We start from the raw sequence: 24,217 nt of genomic DNA on the forward strand, positions 1-24,217 counted from the left end.
TCTCTCTTGGATCGTTCTGGTAATGCACATTGCTCGTGCGAAACAGCTGGTGCTCCCCACTCTCCCCTGGGAACAAGGGAGCTGACCGTGAATTCACCAGCCTTGTAAGTGAGGGGAATGGGTTCATTTGCAGACTTGGCTGCCTTACAAGGGGATCTGGTGTTTCTGATGCACTGGCTGCAGACTCGCTGCTAGGTGGATATTTTTAGAGAGATGCTTGCACTTGAAGCTCACGCCCACCTGCTTGCATTCAGGGTTATCTTACCCAACCATCAAAATGAATTTTTTTTTTTTTTAACCTCAATTTTCTAGGTGTGATCATTAACTTTTTGGACAAACAGTCTCTCTGTAAAACTGCACTCGGTGCAGATACGGCTGTCTTACATTCCTGTAACATCAGCCTGGTTCTCTAGGCCAGAAATAAGCCTGGGTTAGCAGTTCCATTATAAGACCTTATTTTAGGGGGTATAAATAGCTTGATGAGGCAGGGGGCAGAAGGTTTGATTCTGAAATTTAGCACAGATTGAAGGTTGGGAGGGAATGCTGTAACATTATCCTTTAAATTGGCGTGCCTGAATGGGGAAAAATCCTGTAGAATAAAATAATACATCTGCCTGCAGGAGGGAAAGATCAGCAATCTGGAAGTCAGCTGCCCAAGTGTGACTTGTGCAGTCCCACCTGACTGAGCAAAGTCCCTGGTATTTGCAAGGATAGATGAGTGGAAGGGGGAGAGGGGTACAGAGGGTTGACTGTACAGAGGGCAGTAGGGACCAAAGTAATGCATAGGCAAACTAGTCACATGTCTAGGGCCCCGGTATGCTTATTTTACATATTATAATTAACAATTAAAAAAAAAACAAAGTAGGGGTCCACAAGTTTGTTTGCCTAGGACCCAGTAAAGGGTTCATCTGGCCCTAGATCTGTGTCCCCTATTTCATGCACCTACCAGCTGTGCATTCAGTGCTTTGGTAGAAGGAAGAGTCTTGAGTTTGGTTATGAGAGGACCTGGGTTCAGGTCCTGCTGGCAAAGTCCTTAATGAAAATATGAACTTAGATTGCTCCCAAGACCGACTTTGGGAGAAGTCCCACCAGTGACCTCCCTCCTGCCTGATTCCTCCCCTTTCAGCTCTATCTGCTGCCATATCCCTTGAGCCCATGCCTTAGCCACCTTGCAGTTTATAACAGAGGGCTCTCTCTGGGCTGATGTGTTTCTGGGCCAGCCACTCACCTTCTTTCCTGCCACGGCTTGATGATTTATAATTATGATATTAATTAGGCGGGAGGCTGCCTGTTTCTTTCCCTGATGCAAGGAGGCACTGTCTGCGGCTCCATTCCTCCCCTACACTGTAGTGCAAGCCTCGCAGATGGCATCCACAGATGTTAACCTCATTGGCCCCAGAATCCTCCAATCCGGACCCCAACTGGATCCCTCCACTCAGGCGGACTACTCCACCCTCATTCAGAGCTGCCTATCTCCCTGAAACTATTTCTCCTCTCGGGTGTGGTCCCCCTGGGACTTTGGGCACCTAGGCGCTGGCCTCACCTCCAAGGCCAGTCAGAAACCCCAGGCCCTCAGCTCTGGGCATCCATCGCGGTGCCCCCTGGCCCTTTTGACCCTTCTGGTCCTGGCCCCAGCATTGCCCAGTCGAGGGAGTTCAAGTCAGGTCTCTGAGCCTCTAGCCCCCTCTCTAATTGGGTCTGCCTTCTTGGTCCTTCTACAGGGTAACCCACCAGGTTGTGGGAGCTGGGGTTATTAAGGTGCTCCGACCTGCCTTTCATGGGGGTGGTAACTGGCCTGGGATTTCCTGGAGGCTCCCGCACCACTGAGAGCCTCACCAGGTCACCCACTCCCAGCAGGGTGCAGTTTTAGGTCATGCCCAGGACCAGGAGCCTCCAAACCATCCCCTACAGCTCCTCCCTTACCTCTAGGGTGTTGCATTCAGCCTTGCAGCCAGGCAATGTTACTGCCTGCTGCCAGCAGCAAACTGCTGTGTTTATATTGGCGGCCAGATATCTAAAATGTCCTGCTGGCTGCTTGGCTCAGCCCTTGAAGTGGCGGGTGCTGCAAGTGCCCTACCACAGCTCCTTCAGATTTTCATCTTCACTTTAAGTTATTGCTACCTCAGATGCCCGAGTGAAGTCCAGCTAGATGAGCGCTACCAAGCCAGCAAATGGATTATTATTTTATCAAGTTAATCTCATGCAATCGTCCTTTAGTGAATTTGTTACATTATACCCCATTTTACATTTACTCCCCATTTTACATTCACTTATATGTCTTTATTTTATTCTTCTTTCCTTCCAAATCTTCAGAAGCCTTGCTTTTACCATTCAGTCTGGAATCCCTTTCTAAAAGTTGTATCCGTTGCTTGGAAGACTGCGTCCTGTATGTGTTAGTACTCTTGCTTAAAGAAATGTTCAGGTTTCCTCCGCATTCAAGTCCTTGAGCTCCTCAATCCAGCTGACACTACTCATCTGTCCCCTTAATGCATCACAGTCTGCCCTTTGGAGGTCCACATTTGTTCTTGATTCAGTTTATTTGTGTCACTCGCATTCAGACCCAGAAGGGTGCTGTGGTACTTGCTGTGCTGCAGATACTGCAATACCCACTTCTTTTGGTAAACAGCAGCAAGGTGAGGCTGCCCATCACCCTTTGCCGACATGATGATTTTCTGTATTTGGATTTAAAAATATCCATGTCTTGTTTTCCTTTTCTATGGGGATTAAAAAGTAAACTTTCAAGGCAGGGGAAACGTGCTCTCAAGAAGAGAAAACAAATCTGGAAGTGTCTTTCATCAAGAAGTTGTTACCATGAGGGCACATTTCCAACGCCATAAATAGCTTTATCTTCCAGCTCTCAGATATTTTCTTGGTAGGAGATGACATTAAAAGGTTTACTCCCTTCAAAGAGAGCCAGAGGCTCATATACCAGAACACAGAAGGGCCTGAAAATGTCTGATGTATCCCCACCAGCGGTCTTGTCATCTACAGGGGAGATGGATGGACTCTAAATCATGCAGTGTAGCAGCTAAATTGTGAAGCCAAAGGCGGGAACCAGCAGTTGGCTTAATGATGGATGTTATGGGCCTATTTCTGTACACTTGTCCCTTTCAACTGGTCCTGGAAGGCTCCCTTTGCCATTCTTCCACATCTGGGGGCTGAGGAGCTGGAAGTACATCTGAGGATGGCTGCTTCTAAATAGTGGCATGTGGGGTTGCGGTCTGGAAAGACCCAAGAACCCTTGAAAGGCTATAGCTGGAAAGGTCATTAACCCCAGTATTTTTGGAGAAGTCCCGACACCCCCAAAGTGAGTGTCTTTTTGTTCTTGTTGAATGTCCTGATATGAATTTAGGTAGGTGGCAGCTTCTTTCTACATGGAATCCATGACTTACATATGTATACTATTTTGCTGTTTAAAAAGAAAATCTCCAAAGGCAGCTTTAGCACATGCAACAAAGCTGTCCCCTCTAAAGCTTTCACTTGAGGCATTTTTAAAGTATCAGTATGGAAAAATCTGGGTTTAGAATTTCACAGCGTCTAAGAACCTTAGACCGCAGTCGTATTTAATTGGGAAGCACTTAGTTAAAATCAGACCTTGTAACATATATCGCATATGGGATAACTCGAAGCATAGATCTCTCCATTAAGTAGACCAAGTAATGTGCCTGTATCCGAACGTCTCGCATGGTGAATTCTGAATGTGGAAAACCAAGCTTGGTGGCTTGGTGATTACACCAGTATAAATGAGATCATTGTATACTGGGGCAGTCCAGAGAAGATGAGAAAGTAACCCTATTTCTTCCTATGTGCTTCTTTTCAGGACCAGGAAGAAAATAAAGGAGCAACCAGCTGGCCTGAGTTTTACATTGATCAGCTAAATTCTATGGCTGCTGTAAGTATTTTAACAAATCTTTTTCTGGCATAAATGTATTTTTTTTAAATGTTGTGGAAAAATGTAGGTAAGGTACAATCAACTTTTATACTCAAAAGTGTTTTGGGTCAGAGAATCCATACCAAGTCCCATCTCTTCTCCCCCTTGAAAGTCAACTTTCTGTCTTCATTGTACGTTTTCCATACAGCGTTTGCACCCACACACAACATGAGTAAGTAAGGATGGCTCACACTGGCTATCTTATCAGGCCGTGCAGAGGCTGCCATAATTCCACAGATAAAGGCATGCGGTGCTTTGGCATTTTTTCCTCTGGCTGGCATTTTTTTTTTTTTTAAGGAAACAGCTTAAATGTACACAGGAGTTAGGTTCTTAATACCCTTCAGTTTCTTTGAAAATTACAGCCCCCAGACCTCTTACTTATCTCTTCTCGCAACGCAAGTCACTGCCTTATAACAGACACCTCCTATAGTCGCTGGCTCCAGCAGGCTGTCTCTACTACGTTGTGGTCCTCTTGATGTAGGGGCCCAGGATGCTATAGATGGTAAGATGCTTTGAGAGCCTGGATTTGGCATTTGATGTGACACTGCATTCCAAGCATAGCCCATAAGTGCATCTCTCTGGGCATGCCGGCTTATGAGAGGATATTTATGGACACAAAATTATTAGTTATTATTCCTGTCATTGTGCCTGGTCCTTTGCAAGACTCAAACATAGGTGCGGTCTGAGCCCTGACAGCTTGTAAATTGAAAGACAAACGCAGACTAGGCAAGAATGCTGTGGGAAACCATGCTGCTTTAGCTTTTAATAGCTGCTTCGCAAACCACACGTCTTCTCCATCTTGCCTCTCCCCAACCCCCATACCACCTCCTCTGTTTCAAACACATTCATCTTTCTCCAGGCACCTCCTGTTTTTTCCTTAATTGCTGTATATTATCTGGGCAGGTAGACTATCCGGCAAGGCAACACTCTAATTGCTTGATACTCAGCAAATTGTGCATCTGCCCTCGTCTGAAAGAAATGCTTTGGAAGCAAAGACTTTGGCACCATCGCAGTGCTTCAGACCATTAGCCGTCTAATCCCAAATGTTTTAGAGTTATAGCACTGCCATGAAGGTCAAAGCACTAGTTGACTAAGTTTTAGGCTTCCGATTTCTATTCTAACCCCTGCATTTTTTTTCTTAGTTAGAAATTTCCCTTTTAAAGACTGAAAGGTGCCACGTTTCATGTTAGCCAGGTGGGTTATATATAAGCCAGGTGGGTTATATAATTTCTTGTTGAGTTGCAGTTTAGTTATGAGTTTCTTTAAAAGATCACGGTTCTCCGATGTTTAAAAAAAAAAAAAAACTCCCTCCACATGCTGCAATAATGAAACAAACATCTTTGGGCTCAGGTACGTAGCCATAGGGTGGAGCATTGGTCCCAAAGATCTAGGAGACAGGGCAAGGTCACAGGTAGTGATGGGCAGATGGGACAGAGCAGGGGAAGGCCGGTTGGGGAAAGCTGGAGTGTCAGGGGGATGGTTGAGTTGGATCGTGGACATGTGCGTGGCCTCTCGCCTGGAGAAGCTGGGCCTTTCTCTGGTCAGCTCTCCTGCACCCTGGCTGTAAGAAACCGAGAGTCTTTGTGATCAAAGCTTCCCGGTGCCTTGCCAGCTCTGCAGAGCCTTTGATCTGCCAGTTCTCCGGACATTGCTAATGGGGCATCGCTAATGGGGCATGTGGCTCTTTAATTTTACTGGGGCCCTGAGGCTCTGAACTTGTGCTTTTCTTCCTTTGCCTTGTCTCCCAGCCTTCACTACAGGGCAGAAGTTAAGCCTCCCAGGACGGCTTCCTTACAGAGCAGAGGGCTTGACCTCTGAGGCAGCACAGGAAGAAACACAGGTCAGGCCAGGCAAGGGCCCAGGTCCGCCACCTGTATTACCATGGAGCATTGCTTACTCCCCAAGTTCCTCGCAAAGGAAAATGCTCCCTTACTAGGACAGGGACCAAGCCAGGGCTGTATTGATGAGAAGGGAGGAAAGCAGCTGTTGGACATCTGGGTGCTGTTGCTCAGCTGTCCAAGCAACTGCAGTGGAGAAGTGCCACATTTGTTTGTCTGAAGGCCCGAAAATAAGTTTCCAGCCACTTTAATGGCTTTAACGAGAGGCCCTGGATCAAAGAGGAGAGGCATGTGGAACGTATTAACCAGGGGTGCACCAAGAGATTTTTGGGGCCAATACCGATAGCTGATTTTTAAGGAGGTGTATCAGCCAACATCGATCCGGTTTCTGATATACAGCCCAGCCGCTTGAAGAGCAGTGTCCGGCTGGTAAGTCGGTCGTGGTGGTACGGAAGCGCCTCTAGTATTAACTATTTCAGTGTATGGGATGTCACTGGGCTAGGTCACTACACTATCATGGCACATGAAGGTAGCCATGGGTCTTGTCCTATACAGTTATAACATGGCAAGGGATGAAACTCAGTCCAGGGTCCCACTATAGTTAGTGGAATCGGGCCTTGCGGGGGGAGCGAGGCAGGTGACGTTGCCCCCTTCGCCACCATCATGATCCAGCCTGCAAGCAAGTCACAGGGCTGCACTGCAGGCTGTCTGCAGTGCCAGGCACTTCAGGGAAGCCTTGCATTATTGCCAGGGTGGACCCAATACTTCAGCTCTCAAAGCAGGTGAAGCCCAAATTGTGGAGCCCCTTTTCACTCCACGACCTTCTGCGAGGTGGAAGGTCTCGGGCAAGGTCCCCTGCCTCTGAATTCATGTCCTCCAAAAGGCTTAAAGACTTGCAATCCTTGTAATCCGGCCCAGGCAAAGGCTGCATATAAATCTGTCTGTGCAAATAAACATCTGGAGTGTTGATTATGTGATTTCTCCTTCCAGTCCTGTTCCCCTTGGAAAGTTTCTGTTCCCAGAGCAGCTGCTGAGTCCTACGTAGTACACAGGCTTCCTGATGGGCAGGTCTCCTGTAGGACTTGAACACATGGGGCCCAGGGGCTCTGCCCTTCCACAGCCATTTGGACACACTGTATGTAGGATTTGCCCTGTGGCAGAGCAGGGGTCCTGAATCGGAAACATGCCCTGGGTTTCTTCTAGTGGTAGCAAAGCAAAACAGGCCTGGGGAAATCTGAAAATGCAGGTGGACGGTCCGAAACGATAGCTTTGAACTGCACAGCCTGCTCCATTTGTAGAGATGACATGTTCACTCTGAAACCTAATGTGCAGCACCCACTACTGCCCTGCAGACAGCCTGGCTGGCCTGTCACCTCTGGGTGCAGTCAAGAGTCACCACTGGGTGCAGCGAGAGACTGCTGCTGTTGTTGCGTGCTGGGACGGGGGACCAAGAGTCCAAGTTACGCATATCCTTAGTCGAGGGAAAGGAGAAACGACAGTATCCCTCCTCCTGGGCTAAAAGCCTCCAGAGCTCCCCATGTATTCCCCAAACCCTGCCTGTCCCTCTCTTGCTGTCAAAACCTCCAGCTTCTCCTGGCTGCTTGCATCATGCAGCTGTGTGCTGTCCCTCCATCATCTGTGTCCCACTGTGAAATGCAGTATCTGAGCAACACAAGGGATGGCCTGTGGACTGCATTTATCTTTCGGGGGTCCCCCCTCCACTCCCCAATTGTACCTGCTGCAGAATTTGGCCATGGCACATCCCCGTGATGCCCTGCGTTCACAGGGCCATGATCGCGGCTGTTGGACTGCAGACATCTGGACGCGTGCTCTGTCGGGATGCCCTCCCCTCCTTTCTCTCAGCAGCACCAAAAGGGCTCAGTGTTGACTCGGCAGCGGTTCCAGGCAGGGGGCTTCCCCAGGGTCTGGAACGGGAGCAGGACCGTTCCGATTATCCGGCATCCTCTCTGTGGGTGGCCTGATGTAGCCATGCCCCCGTCTGCCCTCTCGATGGGCGTGGTAGTCTTTCAGCCCTGTTTGGTGGCTGTTGGATTGGTGAAGTGCATCCAAACCACTGCTGTTTCCAGCACTTCGAAGAGTAACCCGGGTCTGTTCACATGGGAAGCGAGGCGTGGGAGAAGGGCCTGTTGCCACCTTTGTTGCCCTGTTTGACTTCTGAGCTCATGAATTGCCCTCAGGCAGGGGCAGAGGTGGAGGGGGAAAGCCAGGAAGGGGAGGGGGAATTGTTAATTACTATTAAAGAAGAAAAAATCAATACATGGCATTTGCTTCACCTTATGTCAGTGAGAATTAGAAGAGCCACCAGCTCCACTCAGGTGAAAACCCTCTTTGCTCCATTTGCTGGAAGGCACAAAGGCTTTTGCTGCCAGTCTGAGAGGCTAGAGTCCTCCGCCCTGGGGATTTAGCATTTTCAGGTGCTTTCCTAAGCCTGGTATGGTTATACTGCCTGTTGGCACTTTTCAGATGTGGGCGCTGGGCTGTGACATTGCAAACGCGTCAATCCTGCCATGCACACCCCACCTTGGCCATGCAGAGGAGATGAAGTGTCACCCCCATGACTTCCACATGGGTTTTTTGGCAGCTTATTCACATCATTCATCAAGTATTTCTTCAGGGCAGCATCCTTCTTTGTAGTGCTCTGCTGACCGTTGTCCAGTTGCATTACCAGCAAGGAGATGGCTTTAGCGGAAGCAATCATTTAAAAAAAAAAACAACCTCCCCTCCCAAAAAACCACCTCCTTGCTTTATTGTTCATTGTTTGCTCAGAATTTCACTGATGGACATTTCCCACTATTAGGAAACAGAATCCAGGTGGGTGAGGAGAGAAGCCAGCAAGTCTGCAGCATTGCCATTCAAATAGACAGAGCTGTTAGCTTTGAGCATGCCTGAGATATACCTCCACGCTGCCTGCTGCTAGTAGCGATGTGCAAAAGAGAGAGAAATGGGGTTTAACATGCACAGTAAACAGGCATTTGTGTGTGTGTCTACACACAGGCTCAGGTGTGTTTATGTATAAAGTTAGGGTTCAGCTCCAGGGTCAGTAAGCTCGCAGGGTTTTCATGACAATTTTTGAGATAGTTGATAGGTAGCCATTTCCTCCTCTCATCCTCTGCTCCTGGAGTCGTGTGATTCATATGAGAACCTCTGCCTTTGGGTTTGGTTTTTTTTTAAAGTACGTTTTTGGTGGTTATTGAGGAAAGAAGCTCAAAAACACGAATAATCGAGGTTCAAAAATGAATATGCAAATAGAAGGGACTCTGTTTTGTTCCTGAATTTTGAAGCCAATCTTGTGGTGATGTTTTTGGAGGTCAGCATTAGCTGTGCAGTCATCCCCCATGCTCGCCTCTCTCCTCTCCCCTCCAAAAGCAAACAGAGTTACTAATTTTGCAGAGCAAGGTAAAGAAGGGAGCTTGTTTTCATGGTCAGTGTACAAAAAAGGGTTGGGATATTTGTCTTTTATTCCTGACTAGCGGCAGTGAGAGCCTGGGTGACTCATTTGGCCTCTCTGCTTCAGTTCCCTTGTCTATAAAACAGGGATGATCCTTCCCTGACCAGGAGAGAATTATGAAGAAGTGTTCAGGACGGTGGGAGAGGGCACGGTCGGTGCTGTTTGTTCTGGGTCCGCACCACTCCTAACCCGTTGGTGCCCTAAGCTGTGCTGGGAAAGTCTGTAGACATGAATGCAATACACAAATATTTCATCCCAGAATATCATTGTGCACATATCTTGATTTTAGCTGTGCCTTGCTGACGTGGCCATTTGGTCAGCGCTGCGAGTATGGCAAACATTAGCCTTCCTATCGCGCTGTACAGGAGAGTAAGCACCGGTGTATTTGGTCTGCATGGGAAAAGAGCTAAACCCTGTCTCCTAAATCTGCCTTTTTCCACTTGCAGAGAAAATCGCTAATCGCTTTGGAAAAAGAAGATGAGGAGGAGAGAAATAAAACCATAGAAAGTCTGAAGACCGCACTGAGGACAAAACCAATGAGGCAATTCCTTTTCCTTTTCTTTAAGTTGTCATGGCTTTGGGCTGTGTTTTCCAGCATGGGCATTTTAAAAATAAAAAATGAATGTTTAAAAGCAGAAGGTATCAGGGCTGAGCATGCAATTGGGAGCCAGGGACTCCCAGCCGACGGACTCAGTCGGACGCAGGCCGCTGCCCACCTCCAGGTAACGCACGGGTGAAATGGGGGATGAATGTGTCCAGCGAAGCTGTGGGGGAAGCAAAATTTCTGCGTCATGGGAAATAATGTGGTTTTGAAATTTTCTTTCTGAGGTGGAACAACAGCTCCCTTTCAGCGTCCCATTGAGAAGGATTTTGTTTCCAGTAGGCTAAACCATTTTGTTCGGGCATCCAGTTTTTTGTGGTGTTCATACAGTAGACCCCGGCTTATTCGTATCTGGCTGGTTTCCAACCAGTGAATTTTGCAGCAGGTGGCTGAGGAAAGGGGGTGAGCCCGTGCAGCTGTTTGCTGTAGCTTCTGTCGCAAAAACCATCGTGTCTCCACTCAGCAAGAGCACTGCCATGGCGCTGCACCGCTGATCAGAAGAGGGACGCTCACTGAAACCAAAGCCACTGCAAACAGCTGGAGCATCCCAGCAGCCTACCCCTGCAAACTGCCTGGCTACTACTGTAACAGGAAATTACCTCTGAAATGAAGCGGCGGTTTGCGAAACAAAGCCTTCGATGTGATATTTAGGATAAAGACACAGCCTCATTGAAACAAATCCTGATATTTTTTTTCTTAAACACATTCTTGAAATCAGCCTGTTTCCATGAGAACACTTTTGGTCAGCTTCAAAGTGCTGCTAGTGTTTGTGGATTCACTAAAAATTTCACCTGTTAAAAATGTACGTCGTGGAACAAATGGAGTTGAATGTATTGCCCGTAGGTGGGACTTTTAGTGGTCTCTCAGGCAGATATCCAACTCCATTTGAAATGCAGGGAGATTCAGGAACAGCACTCTTTTGTTGCCTCGGAAAACCCCAGCCTAGATGCTGATTTGGTGTAAAATTTTCAAAACGACCTTAATGCCATAGAAACTTAAATCATCTGGAATGGCGATTGGATGTAGGTGCTCTTGAAAGTATTATCCTCCAGGACACCTTCTTCTGCACTCACTAAAATGAGTGTTACTTTTGCCAGGGGCTTTAGGTGAAGTTTTAGCAAGTACTTGAAGTAGTCTTGGCTGCAATTTCAATTAACCCCTTAGTGGATGGCCCCCTGCTACCTCTGCCATTCTTTTGCCATAAGACAAAGAGAGCGCTAGGATGCTTTTCTTGCATTCACCAGCTCAGCAGGTATCCTTCTACACGGACGCAGTGAATCTAGTCCATCTGGCACTAGGCATGTGTCTTGCACAAATATAAATGTCATCAAATAATGCAGGGCGTATGTGACCTTCTCAATCAAGTGAATCCCCATCGGGCCTTGTTCCGTGTTACTTGTTAGTTGTGTATTTATAACTTGTCTTAGATAAAATCTTTAATCTTCTATTTAGAAAATAACTGTGAAACAAATAGCAGAGAAAGAGGAGAAGAAAGCCAAGATTGTTGGAGCTGATTATAAAATGTCAATGAGCCCCCAGGGAGAAGCAGCTATAACGGCAAATGCAATCCTAATATATTAGACAAGGTGTTTCCAGTACAGATAGGGTGGTATTATTGCCATTGTACTAGGCACTGGTGTCGGCTCATCTGTTACCCATGTTAGAGAGAGATAAATTCACTCTGGAGGGGTTTAGAGAGGGCTGCTGGAATGCATAGGAGAATGAGCCTGTCTTACAAGAGCAGACTAGGAGAGCTCGGCTTTAGTCCAGCAAAATTAAGACCCGGGATAGGCTTATTTTCTAAAAAAACGCTGGCAGTAAATGCCAGGGAAATATAGCTGCTTAAGACAAAGAACAAGGTTGGGATGGTAACAAATATGTATAAATTAGCTGTGAATAATTGTGAGCTCGAGAAATTTAGAAGATTTCTAATGCTTAGAGGAATTAGCTTCTGGAACAGCAGGAGTCATGGGGACAAAATCTCCTTTTCAGTCAGAGCTCGATTGCAATGGGATTAGATGAGGTGGTTACCCGTGATAGGAGGAAGCCGGGTTCAGTCACTCAGGGGTCCCTTTTAGTCTGACGTGGGCCTGGTCCTAGCTGACTGCTTGGGAAGTAAAGTATGGTAGGTGGGGGCTCAGGGAGAGTTTCGTACCAAGATAGCTACACAAGGGTACATCCTGCTGGTGTAGATGCATTGCCCCATCTTTTGCTGATTTAGCAACATGTTCCTGCCAGGTTTTCATAGATTTCATAGACATTCAGGCTGGAAGGGACCTCGGGAGATCATCGAGTCCAGCCCCCCGCCCAAAGGGTAGGAAGTCAGCTGGGGTCATAGGATCCCAGCAACATTAGCATCCAATTTACTCTTGAAGGTGTTCAATGTAGGTGCTTGCACCGCCTCCGCTGGCAGACTGTTCCAGACCTTGGGGGCTCGGACAGTAAAGAAATTCTTCCTTATGTCCAGCCTGAAACGGTCTTGCAGGAGTTTGTGACCGTTTGACCTCGTCATCCCTTGGGGCACTCTGGTGAACAAACGCTCCCCCAGATCCTGGTGGTCAGCCCTGATAAACTTATAGGTGGCCATCAGATCATCCCTGAGCCTGCGCTTTTCCAGGCTAAAGAGTCCCATGGCTCTCAGCCTGTCATCGTAAGATCTGTTTTCCTGACCTCTGATCATGCACGTGGCTCTCCTCTGGACTCTCTTAAGCTTCTCCACATCCTTTTTGAATTGTGGAGCCCAAAACTGGACGCAGTACTCCAGCTGCAGCCTCACCAAGGCCGAGTACAAGGGGAGAATGATGTCCTGCGATTTGCTTGAGAAGCATCTATGGATGCACGCCAGAGTTTTGGTTGCTTTACTAGCCACAGCAGTAAGAGTGAGGCCTTACAATCCAGCATCTGCTCTGAGCTAACTGCTGGTGTGCATGCTCTTACCCACAGTAAATTAAAACTACCGGAGCTTACCGCATTTGCACTGAGGCTTGCTTTCCTACACACAGGTGGGTATAGGGGAGTAACTGATTTGCTGCAAATCCGTGCCCTCGTAAACTTCATGGTTACTATTCATGTGCCCATGCCTTAGACGTGGCAGAGGTGCACTGGGACAAATTTCGGCGCTAGCCCCATCACCAAGGAAATGCAGTCCAGTAACAACTGTGAATGGGCTTGGTTGATTTCTCCTGTGTTTAACCCTTGGACACACTTGCTCTGAACTAGAGAAAGCTTATGACAGCTTTGCTATTTAATCTGTTGCAGAAAAATACTTGGAGCTTTCAATGTAACAGGGGGACAGGAGAAACAACCAGCCTCGTGCTGCACAGGGGATTCTTTCTGTGGGGTTTAAAGCGATCCTCTTTCTGACAGGTTTGTAACCAGATTCATCGACCTGGATGGCTTGTCGTGTATCCTAAACTTCCTAAAAAGCATGGACTATGAGACCGCCGAGTCTCGTATACATACCTCGCTCATTGGATGCATAAAAGCACTGATGAACAACTCTCTGGGGCGGGCCCACGTCCTGGCCCACTCGGAGAGTATCAATGTAATCGCTCAGAGTCTGAGCACGGAGAACATTAAGACGAAGGTGGCAGTGCTGGAAATCATGGGCGCTGTGTGCCTGGTTCCCGGGGGCCACAAAAAGGTACTGGAGGCCATGCTGCACTACCAGAAATACGCCAGCGAAAGGACTCGCTTTCAGGTACGTGGCCGACATCTCAGCCCCACGCTCCTAGATGTCAGTGTCGAAGGGATGGCTCCCTGCCTCTGTGCTGCCTAGTTGGAAACCAGACACATCCCCCAAGTTGATCAGGGTCATCTCCTCTGCCTCGTTTCCCTCACCCTCTTTTTAGAGGGTGTTTGGAGAGTTGGTGTGGCCAGTGCACAAAGCACCCAGGTCATTTCCCACCAGAGTGGCCTTCTGGGGATGGCAGCCAGACAGCCCAAGGTAGAGCAGCCCTCAGTGGCTCCTGCTGCAGGCCTGGCACAAGCTGGCCAAGGAACCAGAGCAGGAGCTCCCTGCTGGTTCTTCTCTGACTTGCCCAGCAAAAATTAGGCACAATCTAGGAGCTTTAAAATCCTGCCTGGCCCTGTGAGATGATTTCCAGTGAATATCAACAGATTTACTCTCTTCAGAAAACTCACAGGGGGAAGAAAACCTTAGTTTTTGCCTATGTTTGGTAATTTGTTCAGAGGATCTTTTTTTCCAGCCTGTGGTTCAATGTCATGTATTTGATAGACCCTGATCAATGACTTGGATAAAAGTACGGGAAGGTATCGGGATGAAGTGAGCCTGAAGACAGCTATCATGTCCTTCATTAATGCAGTCCTGAGCCAAGGGGCAGGCGTGGTAGGTTGCAGGGGGCTTCTTGGGGCAACGGGACACGCGAAGCTCGCGTGGGAAAACGACTTGCAGGGTTCATCCGCCAGCTTCTCTTTTCAGGAAAGCCTGGATTTCAGACTCCATCTCCGATACGAGTTTCTAATGCTGGGAATTCAGCCCGTTATCGATAAACTAAGGGAGCATGAAAATTCAACGCTAGACAGGTGAGTCATGCTGGAAGGGAACTTGCAGCTAATTTACTACATGCATCCGATTTTCTAATGTCCCCATTTTTCAGACTTGCTTCCTAGCACTCAGAGAGAAATCCATATTCTGTGTCTCGGGCTCCTCTAAGCAAATCCCAAATTGTTCAAAACAGTGGGTGAAAGTTGACTTGAATGGGGCCTTTGCTTTGTGTGGGACAGCAGTATCTTGCCTATTGCCTTGTATGCAATGAGCTTACCTTTCTCGGATGTCTTGGTGCTCTTCACCTATCTGCCAACTGGGCAAAAACAAGGTTTTTCTACCACCCTGTTCTCAATTCACCCTAATATTAGGATTTAACTAGGATTTGGGTAGTGTTGACAAATCACATGTGCATTGCCACTATTTGCCAAGTGCTGCTTTTCCTCCTCCTATCCTTTTTTTCCCCAAAGACTGTGTCAGAGAGAGAGCATGATTATCAATGATATTGTTGCCATATCAAATGCGATAGCTAAGTGCCCTTCTTATAACTCTAAGTTTCTTGCTCTAATTATTTAACTTGCCTAAATGTCCTGTAGATTTGACCCATCATCTCTAGAAAATCGTTTCTAGAGATACTGTCACATGCTTTCATATCATTTGACTGCTTTGTTCATTCTAATATGCCTAATATATATTTTTTGTTTCTTCTCTCCAGGCATTTAGATTTTTTTGAAATGCTTAGAAATGAAGATGAACTGGAATTTGCCAAAAGATTTGAACTGGTACGATCACTGACCATTAATTCAATTGTTCGCACTGAAAATAGGTGTGCCCTTAAGGTGCTTCTTTGTGGGAAAGGATGTGGGATTGCTGTTGGTTAAATCTGGGAGACAGGAAATCTGAATTTAGTACCTTGCTGTACTACTACTGTTTGTCTGATGTGGGGCTTAGACACAGTAACGATTGTCAAACCATAATGGTTTAAGCTGTTAATTATTCACAGTTCTATGGTGTAGCAGACCTGCTGCAACCTTAACCCTTTGCATTCCAGGTCCAAGTTCAGGTGATTTGGCAAATTTGTATTACCGCAGGATCGTACAAATAAATACTTATTGCAATGCCTGATACGCTCTCCAGACCAGCAACTCTTCATCTTCTCCCTCCCCTTTTAAAGCAGCTAAAAAGTACAGTTGCCTATGCCTGTTTAGCTAGTCACTTAACTCTTTTGCCCACTCTTCTGTTAAAACAAAGGGGGATCATTCTTGCATCCTTACTTAAGATCAAGATGAGCATGCAACAGCTTTGTGCCCCTGCAAGTAAGGGTATCGTCTTGTCCTTCGGATGCTGAGCTAAGGCTCAAGAAATCGGAGTTTGGTCCCTGAGTCCATTACAGATACCTTGTGCACAAATCATATCATTTACTTCGTGCTCCATTTTCTTTTACTGTGGTGCATGTTGGATCAATAATAGTGTCCAATCAAGCCGAGGTATTTGGAGGCCAGCTCCATGAGCATTAGAGTCCCTTACGTGGGCCCATCAACCAAAGGATGTAGGGTCAACACAACGCCAAGATCCTAGGCTAGATCGTGGTGTGAATGATCATATTATTGTTTGCTGCATTCATTACGTCCCTGCGGGAGTGGTTCTGCAAAGCTGTAATGCTGAGCTGCCTGGATTAGGTTCTCTCTCACTTCTGCTTGTTGATCTGTGAAAATGTCAGAGAGGGCCAGGAGTCTCCCATCTTCCCTTCAACCCTGATTTCTCTGTTTCTCACAGGTTCACATAGATACCAAAAGTGCAACTCAGATGTTTGAACTTACGAGAAAGAGGCTGACTCACACAGAAGCATACCCGCACTTTATGTCTATCCTTCACCACTGTCTCCAAATGCCTTGTAAGCAGGCTCTGCCTCTTATAGTCTTTCTGGAGGAGGGTGGCTTTTTATTTCTGCTCTGTCATGAAAGCTCCCAATTTTTTTCTCCTGCAGCTGGACCTAAGGGTTACAGCAGACCATAAGCTGAATTTGAGCCAACAGCATGGTCTTGTTGCCCCAAAATACAAAAAACCCCCAACAGTATGCTGGATTGTATCAACAGGAGCATCACTTGCAAATTGAGGGAAGTGATTCTACTCCTCAGTTCAGCACTGATGATGCTCACCTACAGTATGTCCAGTTTGTGGCCCTGAGCTTCAGAAAGGATGTGGGCAGTTTAGAAAGGGTCCAGTGCAGAGTGACAAAAATGATCCAGGGCCTTGGAGGCCAGATTTATGAGGAAGGGCCGAAAGAACTAAGCCTTAGTCTAGAGAAGGGAAAACTAAGGGACGGTTTGATAACAGTCTCCAAATACCTGAAGGGCAATTACAGAGTGGATGGAGATGGGTTTTTCTCTGTGGCTAAAAGGAACAGGACTAAGAGCAATGGCATCAAGGGGAAATTTAAGTTGGAAATTAGAAGGAACTTTCTGGCTATAAAAGGGAGCAAGCATTGGGGCAGGCTACGTAGAGAAATTGTGGAATCTCCATCCTTCGAAGTTTTCATGAGCAGGTTAGAGAGACCCTTGGGTGGGATGGTTTAATCAGGGCTGATCTGCCTTGAGCAGCGGGTTGATCTAGATGACCTTGTGAAGTCCTTTCCAGCCGTACTATGGAGCAATGTAATAGCTATTGCCAGTGCACATCACAGTACAGGTCTCTTTTTAATTTGCTAACATTAAATACCAAACTATAGGTAGCTGGGAAAGAAGGCTATAGGGTCTAGCTGAGGAGGAAACTTGGGAAGAAGCCTGGGTTATAGTTCTGTCTCTGCTAGTGAACAACAGGATGATTTCAGACAAGTTGCTTTGCAAGTATGTCTTTCCTATTCATTTTTAAGGCCTTCATGAGAGGCTCTCAACATCTGTGTACCGCACCCAGCATCATGCCATGTCTGAGATAAGGCTTCTAGGCCGCTATAAACGTATTAATATGAACCCATGCCTGTATAGATGTATATTTTGAGTTGAAAAAGTAACTTCTGAAAGCATGTTTATTTTTTTTTCATTTCTTTCTCTTCCCTCTTTTCTACTTAGATAAAAGAAGTGGTAACACTGTCCAGTACTGGCTACTGCTTGATAGGATTGTACAGCAAATTGTCATACAGAGTGACAAAGGGCAGGACCCCGACGCCACTCCCTTGGAGAACTTTAATATTAAAAACGTCGTCCGAATGTAAGACCTCATCTTCCTGTATGAATTGTGCTTGGATGCAGTTGTCATCCTAATGTAACATATTACTGTTGCAATCTGCAGGTGCTATCTGGATTAATTCACACACTCCAAGACAGCTTTAACCAGCTATCTGCCTTTACTATTTTTCCTTTAAATATCTTAGTATTCAGGAATTTCAAAGTAAGCTGCTACTGATGTTTCAGTCTCCTGCTCTCAATTGCCTTAAGTAGATAAGGATGACGCCTTCTAGGGGAACTGCTTTTAAATGATCTGGAACAGACTTGGACTTTTAGGGATTTCTTTGAATGTATTCAGTGAATTACACATTTGAACCAATGTTAATTTACAAATGGCCCATGAGTGCTTCTGTCCAGTTTTCCTTATTCATCATTTGCATTTCTACAGCGAGTCAGTCAACAAAATCACATGTTGTTTCAGCTTCCTGATTAACTGAAAACTCCACAGAGTTGTCAAGCTAGCCATGTAGAGACTTTGCATGTAAAAAAAATTAGCTAGCATGAATATTCATGGAAACAAATAACAGAAGTTATAAATACCAACACATCCAATTCAGGGTTTGCCTGTGAACAAATAGTCACAAATGTTATGCAAGGGCTTTTCCCTCCAGCTGTAGCCTGGAACCTTGCATTTACTTTGGAAGGATTGTTTTATAAACTTACTCGTCTGGTCTTTTTTCAGGCTAGTTAATGAAAATGAAGTTAAGCAGTGGAAAGAGCAAGCAGAAAAAATGCGAAAAGGTAAATGATAGAAAAGTACAAATTAGATAAATACAAATTTATATTTAAATGTAATGCATTATATTGTAGGCTGAATAGATGATATAACTGTACACACACACAGGCACCCAACAGATGTTAACTTAAAGCTGTCAGGGAGACCCTGGGATCGTGATGCTGAGCTCCCTCTGCACCAGCAAGCGGCAAGGTTGGCTCCCAGCGCTTCTCCGGCTGGGAGCTTCATTTAGGTGATGGGTGCTCCTAGCCTCTGAAGAGCAGAGGAGCCTTGAGGGGGCTCCGTGTGCTCCTCCAGCCGGGAGCACTGGCCACAATTCAATGAGACAATACACATTTTGTATAATAACTTTCTGGCTTATTCATCATTTTATCAGGCCATTAATTGATTGAACGTGAAACCAGGACATAACTTAAGATGTGATTAACCAGTTAATCGTGTCTTGAATGTAATGAGGTCTCATGCATATGTGCACGCATGCACACACTGCCCCCCCGGAATTGAGTTTGCTGATTTGATCTGTAAAAGTTATGTATCAGTTTAAGCTAAAACTGCACATCATCCATAGTCCTCATAGTTAGAGATTAGCCCAAAATGCTCATTATATCTTTCCACGGGAATTTGAAAGGAGGAAAAAAGCTCGTTCTTGCTACGCTGGGTGTTAGACTATTTACAGCAGACTGAATGGGATGGGTAGCCATGAGACATGTGGGCCCAACAGGGGAACTTATTTTGATTTATAAAAAAACACTTAAGCTTGTGCTTAAATCCCACTGACTTGAAAGGCACGCAAGTTCCTGCTTAAGTTCATTGAATCTGAGCCGAAGCCAAGTCAGGAAAACCCTAGGCGACAGCATCAATCAGAAAAACCTCAAATATTGCCATGGAAGCACACACCAGGGGCTGAGAGATTCAGGGACTTCTGTCCTGTCCAAAACTGCTTCCCTTAAAGATGGTAGGGGTATAATAATAATGGAAGTTAGTAGGAATTTTGCCCTGCATACCAGTAGGCCAAGGATTTCAGTGTGTGTACATGCATGTGTGCATGCACATGCGTTTTAAAGTGCATTTGCAAATTTCTTTTGCATGAGGCACTTCTGGAAGTCGCAATAAATGTAGCACCAAGTCCTGACTGTGCTGTTTAATGATAGGTAAATGCCCTTTGTGTAAAAGGTAGGAAGTAATGGATCAGAGTTGGTCCTGTTTTCCTTTGGGAATAATGGGTTTTATACTCCTGAGTCCGTATTCAGTTCACCGTCAGGAAGGGGAGTCTGGCTGATTTAATGAAATCTGGGGGGTGTTTTCAGAACACTACGAGCTTCAGCAGAAGTTGGAGAAAAAGGAACGAGAGTGCGATGCCAAGGCCCAGGAGAAGGAGGAGATGATGCTGACCTTAAACAAGATGAAAGAGAAACTTGAAAAAGAGTCGACAGAGCACAAGCAAGTCAAGCAACAGGTGGCAGACCTCACAGCACAGCTCCACGAGCTCAACCGGGTGAGGGCTGCCTGCACTTTTCCCATTTATGGTTAAATACCAGATTTCCTTGTTGCAGTAAACTGAGAAAACAGATGACAAATTCTGCACATGACACCGCCTTGTTCCCTTGTTGTGTGGGAAAGGCCTGACTTGTGTTGCTACGAAATCTGAGTTGTAGTTTGCCAGGTATGGGGCAGTTTTTACCTAGCAATGGATCTGGCCTCATAATGCTGATACCACCTTGTCCCTTGAGTATGTCCTATGTGGGCTACACAAGAGTCTTTCCCACAGAAAACTTCCTGGTGTTAGTCCAGCAGTCCCCAACCCATAGGTCATGGGACACATGCTGCTTGCAGGACACTCTCAAAACCTGATGTTGCCCACAGTGGTTCACTTAGTACGGTGGCCTGTGGGCCAGCAAAGTTTGAGGGGACTCACTGATCCGGAAGGTGTGAAACTATTGCAGCACCGAACTATTGGCCTGGGCCATTCGCAACCTGCACACCCATGCTTGGGACCAGGAGGTTCCCCGGTGTCGTCTCTGGTGTCAGCCACCGCGATGGCCCCCACTGAAATGGTAGGTCACGGTGGATTCAGGCAGCTAAGAGCTCAAGCTGCAGAGACTTGGCCTTTCCACTGTGGAGGCCTCCAGCCCACTCTGCAGTCTTTTCCAAGATGACGGCAGCCATACGGGCACAGTGTCCTCAGCTTCTGCCTTGTAAACTCAACACATCTCGAACTGGTCCTTGATGAATGAGTTAATACTGGGGCCGAGGTGTGTACCATAGCAAGAGGAACCCGAAGCGACTGGCCTGTGAGCTAAGCCATGCTGTAAAAAGGCTTTGAATGGACTGCTTTTGTGATGGCGCCATCTCTTCTCTTTCAGAGAGCCATCTGCGCTGCTGTTCCAGGAGGGCCATCTCTACCCCCTGGAGCTCCTGGTGGCCCCTCACCGCCTTTGGCTCCCGGGTCCCTGCTTCCCCCACCTCCCCCACCCCCTCTGCCTGGTGGTATTCTCCCCCCTCCCCCTCCTCCTCCTCCTGGTGGTCCACCCCCTCCGCCTGGTCCCCCTCCCCTCGGAGGGATAACCCCACCTCCAGGGGCTCCGCTGGGCTTGGCCCTCAAGAAAAAAAACATTCCTCAGCCAACAAACGCCCTGAAATCCTTCAACTGGTCTAAGCTGCCCGAGGTAAGTGTCTATAACGGGTGTCAGTCGTGCTCCCTTGCATTCTTTACTATCAAAAGAGAATGACTCGGAGAGCTTAACGATCCCATTTTCACAGGAAGGAAGGAACAGGCTTGTTCCATCACTTAACCTCTGCGCGGGGGGTGGACACAGGGTGGTGGGGACGAGTGATATGCGAATGTTAGTGGGTGAGTGTTTATCAGAAGTGAAATAAAGCCAAGTCGCATTCAGTGCTGCTGCTGTGTTTCAGAACAAGTTGGCGGGGACAATGTGGACCGACATTGATGATGCAAAAGTGTTTAAAGTCCTAGATCTGGAAGACCTGGAACGAACGTTCTCTGCTTACCAAAGACAGCAGGTAATGGGCTTGTCCTGCGTGCGAGTCACACAGGCTATTAAATTGCTTTGGAGCAGACGTGATCTTGAAATGATATATTTTATCATCGTTTTGTGCTAATGCCCTATTAACTTGTCAGGTCAGTTTGGTCAGTTCTCACTCTCATGTGCATGCTCCTCTGATGCGCTGATTAGCTCCTTGTTACGATCTCATTACACCACATATGCACCTGACAAGCCTGTGTTTCGGGGTAAGCGCATGCCCATAATGAAGATGGATCACAGAAGAAATTACTAGGAGTGGCCGAAAATAATCCCCAGATGTGGCTACAATTGAGTCATGCTTTTGGATCCTTTTTTAGGAGCAACTGCTTCGTTTCTATATATTGGCCTGAGAATTTATGTCCATTTCTTGCCAACAAAGGCTTCAGTTTTAGCCACATCTACCTCATGTGGGAGCTCTTTTTATTTTTATCACAAGAAAAATGTGACTCTCAAACCAAAAAAAATGAGGCTGTAAATGAACCTCAGCTTTGAATCATCTCAATTTTGTTTCTAAATTGAGCCCAATTTAGGAAAATGTTTAAGAGTAAACCCTAATGTATGCACCTGCATTTCTCAGTCAAGGTCACGAATAGGCAAAGAGCAGAAGGTGCAAAAATGTCCGAAGCAATGGACCTCAAGGGCATTTTTAACGCTAATGCTGGTGAACTTTGTATGCAATAAGTGGTGGGTGTGCTCTGCTAGTTGTGAGTACAAAAGGGTGTTGCTGGGACCCCACCACTAAACTCCTTACCAAAGGTGCAAGCTTAATCTCTTCCTAGAGCTAATCAAGGTAGTGATATCTGCCCAGATTAGAGCAGGGCAAAAGTCAAGCATTAGCTAACAAGGCAGGGTGGTGGGAGCATGTCTTGGGAGTCGGTGACTGCAACACTGGCTTTCTCCTGTTGCTTTGGAAAGGCACGGCTAGACTACAGGCATGCACTTGTCAGATAGCTGCAAAGAGCGCGTCTGAAGGTGAGAACAATCGAATGGGAGGGAGAGGGAAGCAGGGATGAGAGAGCTGATTGTGCAGATGGGTGCCATGGCCTCCTGTTTGTTTGCATGACTCATTTATGTGCAGTAGATCAGACAGGAGATTATTGTTAGCGGCCTCTCAGCTGAAAGTCATGGCGGATGAAGTCCCAGGGGGGGTATCAGGGGCAGTGGCTGTTGGGCCAGGATCCAGGGAATGTTCTGAGTACTCTGGGCTGAAAACCATGGACAAGACAAAAACCTCCAATTAAGCAACTGTTTGTAACCGGCGGAGGTGGCCCAGTTAGGGAGCGTGTCCAACAGGAGAGAGCAAATGCACGTGGACCAAAGAGCCGTAGAAGTAAATATTCCTAACATCTGGCTGGGAGATGCCAGCAGCAAACCACAACCCTCCAGCCCTTCTGAGCCTTGGTGTAGAAATGTACCCCCTGGAGTAATGTAAGCATTGCCCAGCCTGAATAGGCAAGTTTCTTACTGCAAAGATTGAAACGTACAGCAGGGGTGTCAAGTTCGTCTGGTCACAAGCCGGAGGAGCTGTACAGGGCCAGTCCACAGGCCAGATGAATGGCCCCACAGATTCCCCATTCCAGATCCCGTGCATTCAGCTCTTGCTTCAGCTAATACAGGACGCACACAGTGCCCAGTCTAGCCAGTCTGGGGCTCGCACTGCATGTGGCACCTACTGCAGAGTGGGCTGGGGGGGGGGCACTGTTTGCAGGTCTCAGACCGCAGCCAAGGTGGATGCCATATGCAACACGTGGGTCAGCACCAAGGGCTGGCTGGCTGATGGTCTCCATGGGCCAGATATTTGCCACCTCCAGTGTAGAGTACTGGAGCAGAGCTAGAATCAGAAGCAGCTGTCAGAGAATTAGGTTAGCGATTCCTCAGAGCAAGTCTTCGGGTGAGTGAGGAATTTGTTGCCATTGGGCAAAACACTGAGAAGAGATGCCCGCAGAGCCAAGGTGGGAGGGAAGTCAGGAATGCAGAGTGGTGTTCCTTACCTCCTCCTCCGCGCCCCGACACCTCGCTGCAGGGACTCGGTGGCGATGGCTGAGAGCAGAGCAGTGGTTTCACGCAGCATGCCGGCATTCACTGCAGACGTGCAGCCTTCCTCATGATGCCTGCATGCTGTCCTCTGACGCATGCGAGGGGAGCATTGTGTGCTGGGAAATCATACAGCCCTGTCAACCTTGGGGGGACGGTAACTCATGACTTACAGAAGCACCTGTGAATACAAATAATTATTTCATAACCCAGCGTAGTGCGTCCCTCACTCCCTTGATCTGACAGCTCCAGCTGCCCTGAATTCCAGTTAATTTATTAGCAACATGAAAGGAAATTGTTTTAAAGGCATTGATTGCCATAGAAGAGCTAGTAGAAGCAATATGATTATTCACCATTTGGACCAAGGTTCTGCTTCTGGCCTGGCCCCTCTGCTTGATCAGTGGATTGGGTAAAATTCAGTGTTCTTAGCTTTTCAGTTTTCTAGTAGCTCAAGGAGAAGTTTTCAGTTGGAGAGAAGTTTTATCCCCAAACACTAAATGCATCTCAGGATGCACATTGGATTTTGGAGAATTTATTTTTGTTTGGGGGCCCAGATTCTCAGACAGCGTTGCTTTCAAGCTACCGTGCTGGCAAATAGATGATGGTACATTTTGGCTAATAGCTAGGTAGAATAGGAGGGGATGGTTATTTTGCCCAAGGCACAGGGTGGAAAGTGGGGATATTGGGATTTTGTTCCAAACGTACCCGATGTGTACAGTTCCCTACCATCAAGCTAGACAGTTCGGTATATGCCCACCAGGAACTTGACACCCTTCTCCCTGCTAACAGTTCTCGCTCCCTTTCAAATGCCTGGGAAAAAAAGAACCACTTCT

The 24,217-nt window shown here is 47.0% G+C and overlaps 1 protein-coding gene across 2 annotated transcripts in view; it reads left to right on the forward strand.

Annotated features, from left to right (window-relative positions):
* DAAM1 (dishevelled associated activator of morphogenesis 1) overlaps positions 1 to 24,217 on the forward strand; it is a 170,703-nt gene that overhangs the window by 120,016 nt on the left and 26,470 nt on the right. For both annotated transcript variants that reach the window (XM_019550908.1, XM_019550909.1), the window contains exons 4-15: positions 3,821 to 3,892; positions 9,685 to 9,779; positions 13,206 to 13,539; positions 14,077 to 14,187; positions 14,281 to 14,384; positions 15,062 to 15,128; positions 16,123 to 16,240; positions 17,415 to 17,553; positions 18,253 to 18,311; positions 19,614 to 19,801; positions 20,670 to 20,972; positions 21,220 to 21,327. In XM_019550908.1, coding sequence (XP_019406453.1) covers positions 3,821 to 3,892; positions 9,685 to 9,779; positions 13,206 to 13,539; positions 14,077 to 14,187; positions 14,281 to 14,384; positions 15,062 to 15,128; positions 16,123 to 16,240; positions 17,415 to 17,553; positions 18,253 to 18,311; positions 19,614 to 19,801; positions 20,670 to 20,972; positions 21,220 to 21,327 — 1,698 coding nt within the window. The remainder of the gene's footprint in view (positions 1 to 3,820; positions 3,893 to 9,684; positions 9,780 to 13,205; positions 13,540 to 14,076; positions 14,188 to 14,280; positions 14,385 to 15,061; positions 15,129 to 16,122; positions 16,241 to 17,414; positions 17,554 to 18,252; positions 18,312 to 19,613; positions 19,802 to 20,669; positions 20,973 to 21,219; positions 21,328 to 24,217) is intronic.

The sequence above is a fragment of the Crocodylus porosus genome, unplaced genomic scaffold (assembly GCF_001723895.1).
Source record: "Crocodylus porosus isolate Cpor-Errol unplaced genomic scaffold, CroPor_comp1, whole genome shotgun sequence".
Lineage (NCBI taxonomy): Eukaryota > Metazoa > Chordata > Crocodylia > Crocodylidae > Crocodylus > Crocodylus porosus.